Below are 11,483 nucleotides of genomic sequence, written 5' to 3' on the forward strand. Positions count from 1 at the left end.
GCACTATTGTAGCATTCTCCTGGCATCCACAAAACCCAGATTAGTCGGGCAGACAGTGAAGCGTGACTCGCCACTCCAGAGAACCCGTTTCCACTGCTCCAGAGTCCAATGAAGCATGACTTTACACCATTTCAGCTGACGCTTGGCATTGCGCTTGGTGATCATAGGCTTGTGTGCGGCTGCCTGGCCATGGAAACCTATTTCATGAAGCTCCTGACGAGCAGCTCGTGCTAACATTGCTTCCAGAGGCAATTTGAAACTCAGTAGTGAGTGTTGCAATCGAGGACAGACGATTTGTACGCTCTTGGTAGGCCAGCTTGTGTGGCCTACCACTTCACAGCTGAGCTGTTGTTGCTTCTAGGCGTTTCCACTTCACAATAACAGCACTTACAGTTGATCAGGGCAGAAATGTGACGAACTGACTTGTTGGAAAGGTGGCATCCTATGACGTTGCCAAGTTGAAAGTTCCTGAGCTCTTCGGTAAGGCCATTCTACTGCCAATGTTTGTCTGTGTGCTCAATTTTATACACCTGTCACGAGTTTGGCTGAAATATCCAAATCCACTAATTTGGAGGGTTGTCCACATACATAGTGTTATATGCTTTAGTGTTTCTTTGCTTTCCTCACCTCTCACACAGCAAGAGAAGGTTTATTCTTTATACACTTATCAGGTTTCAGAGTCACTGTTTAAGTAGTGCAATCATTCAGAGCAGGAAGGGCACTGCCCTCCATGTGGGGTGAATGCCAACACAAACCAGAGAGTGGGAAAGGTGACATGAGGATTCCCAAACACAAGTTCCATATTTTATATTCCACAAAAAATGTCCCACTAACAATTTTCATAAAATTAATGAAAAGAAACTGTATCAAATGTGATACTTCATTGTGACGCGAGTTGGCTAAGAGTTGAGGTGTCACGTTATTTCAGAGGTGTCAACCAAATGAACAAGAGCATCAACTCAGACAGAATCATTTATTATCCTACATCACTTACACAACAAAAACAAACAAATAAAACTAAATCTATGAAATGAATTATAACGAAAAGCACGTCTTGCTGTTCTTTTCCTCGACCACATAAATAGTTCTACTCTAGCAGGCTCTTACAGAGCTCAGAAATCATTGTTGCAATGAAGAATATCCAGAACCACTGTTCTAGACCACACTGGAGGTAGAAGTACTTGCCCCTTAAATAATCTGATCCTAGATCAGTGGTTAACACCAAATGTAGAAAGAAAGAAAAATGACCCTGGACCACTGGTTAGGGGCAACTTCTATCGAGTCCAATGAACCACACTAAGTTCAACAGCAGGAGTGCTCATGTTGCTCCACTGAATCAAAGTATCACAGTATCAGTTTCTTCTTTATGGTGCCTGAAAAGGAAAAACAACCATTGATTTAATGAACATATAGACTCACCATCCGCTAACAACTCAATTCAGATTTCGGCACCCAGGGCAGGGCCTCTTTTAAAAATAAAGCTCAGCTCAGGGTATTATAATATACAGCCCAGTCGACCATAATAGTTCCTAAACCACTGCTTGGAACCTCCCAGTAACACGGTTTCTGTTGCAGTAAAAATGTACTGCCACCACCCTTTCAACTGTGTGTGTTCTAGTCCTGGGTTGCTCTAGCAGTCATTTTTACCACTGACACCCTTTTAATAACTGGGCTTGGAATCTAAATGGGATTCCAGCTCTATGCAAGTAACAACACGTTGCTCGGACTGTGAGATTACGTGTTTTTCATTTAATTTAATTGGTCACAGTACAAAAATGTATGCATTCTTGGAATGGCCGCTTTCTGGCCCCACCAAATCTGGAAACCAGTCCTCGACTCCGTTGTACAAGCCAAACTATCAGTTTAAATAAGCAAGCAGAATAATATTTCCCAATATCATTAATACCATGGTCAAACACAACCATGCATGATGGAATAATGATGCCTGTGCCATTGTCTCCAATGGTGAGGGGGGGGGGGGGGGTGTGTGTGGTGTTATTTACTCGTCTCCAGTCCGTCTCGTTTCCTCTTGATTCCGATGGTGAGGTTCTCCTTCTCTTTGAGAGCCTCTGCTGATGAGTTGGGCCTGGGCAGCTGGTGCCCGGGGGTCGGAGCTGGTCTGTTACTGAAGTACCTCGTCTTTAGAGCCTGGTGACAGGGGGTGGAGGGGGGGCTTTAGAGCTCGGAGAAACAGCAATGAATACACAGAGAGAAGCTGAACCAAGGCTGCATCACAAGTGGCACCCTATTCCCCATAGGGTTCTGGTCAAAAACAAAAGTAGTGCACTATATAGGGAACAGGATGCCATTAGGAGGTGCATATAATCCGCAGGGTAATACAACCACGTAAAAAATGAAGTAACTTGTGAATGATACGCAGTGCCACAGCACACCAACATACCTGTGTAGCTGTAAGGCGTGTGGAAGGGTTGAAGGTGAATAGACCCTGTAGTAGCTCTAAGAGGTCATCTCCTGCAGCACTGAAGATGTGTTCCAGAGGAGTACCAGGAAACAACTTAAACGACACATAGTCAGGTAGACTACTCATCCCCTAGAGATGGAGAGAGAGAGAAAGAGAGACGGAAACATGAAGGCATGATTTAAATCCACAATTTAGTATTAAGGAACCAGGTATTTTAAAGCAGATGCTTCGTCTTAAAATAACCACACCTGCAGACGCAGAAAACACAGACGAGTACTCACAGGCCAGGTGTCATCTGTCGGAGTCCCCAGAGCTTCAAATATCTTACTCAGCTGGTCAAGATCTGAGTCTCCAGCTAGGAAGGGTAACTAGAGAGAGACAGAGGGTGTTACACCACAAACATGTAGTGAGCATGGGCTCAGTCCCAAATGGCAACATATTCCTACGGGCCCTGGACAAAAGTAGTGCACTATATAGGGAATAGGGTTCCATTTGTGACACAGCCTTAGTGTGTACAGAAAGATGTGTGTCTGACAATACAGTTCTGGAACCTTAATGCTCAGTCTAGATCAGAAAGTCACCACGAGACAAGACAATTTTGGAATTTTGATTAATCTGAGCTAGTTTCACAGCATTTTTATACCATTATACAGACAAATTGAGTCGTTTTGTCTTGTCTCAATGCTTAAATTGGACTGAGCTTATGTGGTGCGTGAGTGTGTATACCCTTAAGAGGAGCTCTGCAAGGATGCAGCCCACAGCCCACATGTCGACGCCCACCCCATACATCCTGGCACCGAACAACAACTCTGGAGAACGATACCACCTGAGAGAGCGCAAAGATTGCATCACAAACCCAGTGAAACATAAATTAAATGCTTTTAAAAAAAACTAAATGGACAAAGGCTTTGAAAAGGAGTTTGAGAGTGACACCTACCTGGTGACTACCTGGTGAGTGTAGACTCTGTTAGGGCTGCCGAAGGCTTTAGCTAAACCAAAATCAGCCAGCTTCAACACACCATTCTCATCCAGCAGCAGGTTATTGGGCTTCAGATCCTACACACAGACACAGTATTTTACTAATTTCTCCTTTGCCAAAATAATCCACCTGACAGGTGTGGCATATCAAGAAGCTGATTAAGCAACATGAACATTACACAGGTGCACCTTGTGCTGGGGGCAATAAAAGGCCACTAAAATGTGCCGTTTTGTCACACAACACAATGCCACTGATGTCTCTAGTTTTGAGGGAGCGTGCGATTGGCAAGCTGACTGCAGAAATGCCCACCAGAGCTGTTGCCATAGAATTTCATGTTAATTTCTCTACCACAAGTTCACTCCAACGTCATTTCAGAGAATTTATTAGTACGTCCAACCGACCTCACAACCGCAACCCATGTGTAACCACACCACCCCATATCTCTGTTCAGTATATGTATATATTTTGGAGTTTTACAGTTACAAACAGATTCTGAAGATCAGTCTACTGCCCCTAACATTACCTCACACAGGCACCTATGAGAAGGTGTGTATTGTATGAGCATGCTTTGAGAAGGTGTGTGTTAACCTACCCTGTGCAGAACCCAGTGGTGGTGCATGTACTCCAGGCCCTGTAGAGTCATCACTATGAATGCTTTGATGTTGGCTGGAGTCAAAACCAGACTGGTATCTTTGATGATCACCTAGAACATAGGAAAGGGAGTTAGACCAGGGATGTCAGTCTCAATAGTCTACAACCCCCTTTAAACTCTACAGGTTCAGGTTCACAGACAACAAAACACCTCTCAGGAAAGCACAAGCTGATCTGACAGATTTTCAGCTCAACATCTCTATACATAGAAAGGCTATCAAATCCTCATATGTCAGACCTCTTGTGCACTTTCTCTGTCAATGATCTGATAATGGTCATTAGATCACCTTGAGAGCTGAGGGGAGCGGGGTATGGCGGCTCTAAGGGGTCTGTTTTCCTGCTCTCTACCTGAGTTTTACTGGCGGTGAAACTGGAGATTCATCTGAAGCCATCGGGCAGCCACAGACTCCCATAAATACAGAGTAAATAAGAGAGATGGCGGGAGAAATGGGGATGGGCTGAGAGAGAGAGATGTGTTCCCCAGGGCCAGAACTGACCCTACAGAGCTCCTCAGAGAGAGATAGAAACCAACTAATACCATAGCGCTCAGGCTGCTCTCTCTCTGGGCAGTCTTTGATGTTCAGTTTGACTGAACCCATCAGTGCCTCAGGGAGAACATACCAGAGAGCTCTCAGAATGAACAGAGTACTAGTCTGTAAAGGGAGCCTCTCGCATTTCCAAAAGAATCTTCAGACTGAGTATTAACCCATGAGTCCCAAGTAGTGCCTTCTCTCTCTGGAAAGAAATGGAGTATCCCTGTAGTTGCCTCTAGTGTCCAAAGCTTCTAGAATACCATCCCAATATGAACAAAACATAAAGCTCAGTCTTACCTCCAGATCTGTCTCCATGTAGTCAAACACCAAGCTGATGTTAGATTTGTGCCCGAATGCATCAAGCAGCTGAGAAACAGAGATATGGACACACGGTGATGTAAATGTAGGGATATACTAATACATGATATTGTGCTTACTTTGAGAACATTACACAATTTCACAGTAAAGGTGATGGTGAGCAAGATAATTAAGATAGTTTAGAAAGGATGCTTTGGTTATGGATTAATATCCACATGAGCTCTAAATGATCATAAATGCAACTGATGCGGAAACTGATTCAGGACTCTACCAGGAAAGCATTAATATTACTACTGACAGTTTCCAATACAACAGTGGTTTAGTTTGATTCTTACCCCAATAATGTTTGGGTGACTTAACTCCTGCAGTAGTTTAATCTCTCGTAGGGCTGTCCTGTTGATGCCTGAGAGATACATGATCAACAAACATGAGACAAATATTCTGAGTCATACTTCATGGGGTGGCTTCCCAGACAAAGATTAAGCCTAATCCTTGACTTTAAAAAACAACAACATTTTAATGGAGATTCTCCACTGAGTTTGCTTTTTAGTCCAGGAGTAAATTAATCTGTATCAAGGAAACCACCCAGTTTGAATCTAAACCACTCTGAAGCTCCTGTACTGGGGTGCGTGGACACACACTCACCATCTTTAGCCTCTGTTCTGTGTCCAACTTTGATCTGGCAGGAGAAACAGCACACACTATTAATAGTGTATATTATAATCAAATCAAAATAGCGTTAAAGTGTGGATATGAAATCAACAGTTTCATGATGAATTGAATGGCATGGTGTAATCCTGGTCATAGCTCATTTGCAAATAGTCTGTCCTTAGCATCCTGTTCTCCCCGGCCCCCAGATTACACCCTACAAGGCCTACACAAAAACCTTACGCAGAAAAAATTGCTGCTGCTGGCAATGTACTTTGGAAGATTCTCAACCGGGCAAAAGTCAGTCCTCTCCTCCTCCACGACCGGAAAAATGGAAGCCATATGTAGGAGTGTCAATTTGTTGATTAGCTAACAGAGAAGTGTCCTCTCCTCGACCATCTCCTCCTGCCGAGGAAGAACAAGTGTATCCTATCGGGGAAGTGTTTTGAAATGTCACACCCCCTTTGAATCAGGGGTGTGTTCAGTACGACAGAACGGTGTGCAACGTTGAATTTAAACGGAAACGGTACTGAACAACCAGTTGAAAATGTTATGATTATGGTGGCAGAGAGGGTGATTACCGTATGGTGCCCTGGATCTGAACCCCGCCCTGTGCAACTAGGTCCTGGACTTCCTGACAGGCTGCCCCCAGGTGGTGAAGATAGGCACAACACCTCTGCCACGCTGATCCGCAACATGCGGATCCCACAGGGCTACATGCTCAGTCCCCTCCTGTACTCCCTGTTCACCCATGGTTGCATGGCAATGCACATCTCCAACTCAATCATCAAGTTTGCTGATGACACAACAGTGGTAGGCCTGAGTACCAACAACGACGAGACAGCCTACAGGGAGGTGCTGTGAGCCATGGCGGAGAAATGCCAGGAAAATAACCTCTCCCTCAACAAAACTAAGAAGCAGAACGTGGACTACAGGAGACAGCAGAGAGAGTACGCCCCCACCCACAGGGCCATAGTGGAGAGGGTGAAAAGCTTAAAATTCCTCGGCATGCACATCACTGACGACGTGAAATGGTCCTTTCACAGACAGTGTGGTGAAGACGCCTCTTCAACCTTAGGAGGATAAAGTAAGTTGGCTAGTAAGACTCTCACGAAATGCTACAGATACACCATTGAGACCATCCTGTTAGACAAAACCAAATTAGATCTCATTTTCCATTCTTTAGTGATGCATTTTGTTGATCCTGAACCATTCATCCAAGATCTTAGGGACTTTACCTTCTTGATGGCAACTATGGTGTCGTTGGTCTTGTCCCTGGCTTTGTAAACAGTGGCAAACTGTGGATAGGCAGGAATAACAACATTCGTTGATAAGTAAAACAGAGTGAAACTAACGTTACCATCAACTTCAAAAGTGACAAGCAGATAAATGTAGCTAGCTACTCAACAAACACAGCTGACGTTAGTGTAGTCAGGTAATGAATTACTGCTAGCTAGTTCATTCAGGTTATCATCAGACGGTTTTTGAATTGCTGTCATTTTGAAGCTGTTGCCTTTGCAGAAATCGGCAACGTATCACAACTCATGCCATGGCTAGCTCATTGTGCTGCTTGCTAGCTAGGATAGTATAAGGTAGCAGCTAGCAATCGAGCTTTAGTTTTCTCTGAACCTAAAAAGCACTAACGTTAATCTAAACAAAGCGGCGTATAAGCAAAACACTACTTTGGCAAGAGAATACTGTTTCTCATTACCTGACCCTCTCCCAGAAAATCTAGTTTTTCATATCTTTTTGCTCGGGACTTTACATCAAGCGCCATGATCACAATTTCAAACTGCAATTCTCCAACTTCCGGCTTTGTTAAAGGTCCATAAGTATTTCCGGGTGAAACGAACATCGTTTTGAGTGTTAATTTTTGACCAACAGCGTCATCTGTTGGTTACTATTAACCCGAAGACTGATATCGACGTGATTATATGATCTAACCCACAAAACAAATCGTAACGATAGGTGTGTAGATAGATATTCTATCTACTTTTGTCAAAAAGAGAAACGCACTTGTAATATGGCAAATTATTGTCACCTACGATGAAATCAGGGAGGGGTCTGTGGATCTGGATCTGTCCTAGCCCAATATTGGACTAATGAAGCCTAACGTCACTACTTAGTCCAAGAACCTTAAATGTTCTAAACCCTGTCTAAGCCGGGGGAGGGGTTTCTACTAAGCTATATATAATTGGTTTAAAGGCACACCAAGGATAATTTTGCTATTTGATTTTGAATTTTAAGACCCCTTAAAGTATCCCAAAAATCTATACAAAAAATATTTGATTAAACATTGTATTTGGCTTTACCCACACAAACACATTAAGTAATAGTTTCATATTTACATATTACTGCGCTTGTTTACAGAAAACCGATGGAAGACAGAGTGGACTACCTGTGGTAATTACCTATCTGCATCTCAGAACAACTGTGTAAATGGAAGACCGACACCACAAGCTAGTTGTCAATGGAAAATTAAATTCAAATCAAATTTTATTGGTCACATGTGCCAAATACAACAGGTGTGTAGACCTTACAGTGAAATGCAAATAATCTGGGTAGCCATTTGATTGGCTGTTCAGTAGTCTTATGGCTTGGGGGTAGACGCTGTTTAGAAGTCTCTTGGACCTAGACTTGTCGCTCCGGTACACTTGCCGTGCGGTAGCAGAGAGAACAGTCTATGACTAGGGTGGCTGGAGTCTGACAATTTTTAGGGCCTTCATCTGACACCGCCTGGTATAGAGGTCCTGGATGGCAGGAAACTTGGCCCCGGTGATGTACTGGGCCATATGCACTACCCTCTGTAGTGTCTTGCGGTCTGAGGCCGAGCAGTTGCCATAACAGGTAGTGATGCAACCCGCCAGGATGCTCTCGATGGTGCAGCTGTAGAACCTTTTGAGGATCTGAGGACCCATGCCAAGTCTTTTCAGTCTCCTGAGGCGGAATAGGTTTTGTCGTGCCCTCTTCACGATTGTCTTGGTGTGCTTGGATCATATTAGTTTGTTGGTGATGTAGACACTATGGTGTTGAACGCTGAGCTGTAGTTAATGAACAGCATTCTCACATAGGTGTTACTTTTGTCCAGGTGTGAAAGGGCAGTGTGGAGTGCAATAGAGATTCCATCATCTGTGGATCTGTTAGGGCGGTATGCACATTGGATTGGGTCTAGGGTTTCTGGGATAATGGTGTTGATGTGAGCCATGACCAGCCTTTCAAAGCATTTCATGGCTAAAAGACGTGAGTGCTATGGTTCGGTAGTCATTCAGGCAGGTTACCTTAGTGTTCTTGGGCACGGGAACTATAGTGGTCTGCTGTTTTAAAACCAGTGTATCTTGCTGTTGTGGAAATATTGTTTATGTGATATGAAAGTAAAGGGATTTATGTTTCCAGAACCATACCGCAATTGAGAATCGATTCACGTTTCGATTCAGTATTTGCCTGTTGTGTCTTCCAGAGCCAATTCGCCCTCCCCCGGCTTAGGCAGGGCTTAGATTGTTTAGTGCCAAAAATAAGGGGTTAACGCAATAAATTTAATGCATCAATTTAACCTTTTGTTTTTAGAAAAAATATTATTGCAGATGTGAAAGATAAGGTCCTTATGCTTCTTAAACCATACCACATACGATGTGTGTTAATGTTCAGGCCACGCATCTCTGTCCATACTGTCATTTGTATGTTATTTAGTCACACTCAATACCTCAGACATCACTGGTCCGATTTTGACAAAGCTTGGGTGCATGATGCATCTTGCCATAGAGATCCGGCATATACAAAACCTTTGAAAGGTCACGCCCCTTCATGAATGTACTTGTCCTCTTGCTCAGTTGTGCACCGGGGCCTCCCACCCCTCTTTCTATTCTGGTTAGAGCCACAGCACAGCATTGTAAGAGATCTTCAGTTTCTTGGCGATTTCTCGCATGGAATAGCTTTCATTTCTCAGAACAAGAATAGACTGACGAGTTTCAGAAGAAAGTTCTTTGTTTTTGGCCATTTTGAGCCAGTAATCTAACCCACAAATGCCGATGCTCCAGATACTCAACTAGTCTAAAGAAGGCCAGTTTTATTGCTTCCTTAATCAGCACAACAGTTTTCAGCTGTGCTAACATAATTGCAAAAGGGTTTTCTAATGATCAATTAGCCATTTAAAATTATCTTGGATTAGCTAACACAACATGCTATTGGAACACAGGAGTGATGGTTGCTGATAATGGGCCTCTGTGGATATGTGTGGCCTCTGTGTGGCCTCTGTGTTTCCAGCTACAATGGTCATTTACAACATTAACAATGTCTACACTATATTTCTGATCAATTTGATGTTATTTTAATGGACACAAAAATGTGATTTTCTTTCAAAAACATTTCCAAGTGACTCCAAACTTTTGAACAGTAGTGTATGTAAATGAGATATTTCTGTATTTCCATTTATTCCAAAAAACATGTTTTCACTTTGTCATTATGGGGTATTGTGTGTAGATGGGTGAGAAAATAAATGAATTGAATACATTTTTCAGGCTGTAAGAATACTTTCTGAAGGCCCTGTATCTGCTGTCCCATTTGAGCTTGAATTGTTGTCACTAATCGGCCCAAGGGTGTTGCTGCATCATTTGTGGGGGACAACATGTTTACAGTTGCCTTGTTTTATTCATCTTTTCTAAATACTGCTTTATGACAAAATGACTATGTTGAAGACTACAAATTATGATGATCATTTCTTCATCTATTTATTTCGTACATGACTTAAAACAGTTGGTGCCAGTCACCGTTATCAACCAAGGCTTTATTACTTTTTTAAAAAAGACAGTATCTGACCCGGACAGTTTCTTTTCTTTCAAAATCTTTGACAGTGATCCCCCGAGACCTGTCTCCTTCAGTATGGAAGCCTGCGTGATATATGCACCAGTGAACATACACACACACACACGCACACACGCACACGCGCACGCGCACGCACACACACACACACACACACACACACACACACACACACACACACACACACACACACACACACACACACACACACACACACACACACACACACACACACACACACACACACACACACACACACACACACACACACAGAGCTCCATGGCTTCTTTCAGCTTAGTGATGTATATGCATCAGTGAACACATCTCCAGTCTCAAACTTCCCTCTCCGACATAAACCCTCCCATCCCAGAGGATTAGACATGGGGCTGCCCCTCCGCCCCTCTCACAGATAGATTGACACGCATATAAACACACACACACACACACACACACACACACACACACACACACACACACACACACACACACACACACACACACACACACACACACACACACACACACACACACACACACACACACACACACACACACACACCCTTCATTTTTTATGTAGAGCTTGACAAAAGCCGTGTGAAGGATCAGGCCTCTAGCTCCCCCTTACATGCATGCATACACACAACCTGACAGCTCATCTCTCTCTCTCTCTCTCTCTCTCTCTCTCTCTCTCTCTCTCTCTCTCTCTCTCTCTCTCTCTCTCTCTCTCTCTCGCACGCTCTCTCTCTCGCTATCTCTCTCTCTCTTTCCCCCCTCTGTCTCTCACTTTCTCTCTCCACCCTTACTCTCTTACAAACACACACTCAAATTCACATAGACTCCATGGTCCTTATGTATGCGTACAGTGGCCTCATGTTAAAGCCACTTGACAGATGTGAATAACAGGAGCGTATATGCTCGTGCAGCTGGGACAGGGTGGAAGAAAGGGAGGTAGAAGGGAGTGTGTTCACTTGCAGCCAAGATAGAATGGGAGGAGAGAAGGAGAGAGAGGAGAGAGAAAGTGATAAATGGAGGCTGTAGAGAGGGAGAGTGGGACAGTAATAAGAAGAGAACAGTCTAATTGGAGATCCAGAACATCCCCAGATCTGTGTATCACATT

General features: G+C 43.6%; 1 protein-coding gene across 1 annotated transcript; it reads right to left on the bottom strand.

The window, feature by feature from the left end:
- Window positions 1–959: 959 nt before the first annotated feature.
- Window positions 960–7,382, bottom strand: cdk7 (cyclin-dependent kinase 7). The gene is made up of 12 exons (XM_046345256.1): window positions 7,263–7,382; window positions 6,790–6,849; window positions 5,549–5,582; window positions 5,239–5,306; window positions 4,883–4,951; window positions 3,994–4,104; window positions 3,360–3,478; window positions 3,149–3,248; window positions 2,704–2,790; window positions 2,402–2,551; window positions 2,004–2,148; window positions 960–1,373 (listed from the first exon to the last, which is right to left on the bottom strand). Exons 1-12 carry the CDS (start codon window positions 7,326–7,328, stop codon window positions 1,345–1,347), a joined length of 1,038 nt encoding a protein of 345 aa, XP_046201212.1. The 5' UTR covers window positions 7,329–7,382; the 3' UTR covers window positions 960–1,344.
- Window positions 7,383–11,483: the final 4,101 nt, after the last annotated feature.

The sequence above is a fragment of the Oncorhynchus gorbuscha genome, linkage group LG04, assembly GCF_021184085.1.
Source record: "Oncorhynchus gorbuscha isolate QuinsamMale2020 ecotype Even-year linkage group LG04, OgorEven_v1.0, whole genome shotgun sequence".
Lineage (NCBI taxonomy): Eukaryota > Metazoa > Chordata > Actinopteri > Salmoniformes > Salmonidae > Oncorhynchus > Oncorhynchus gorbuscha.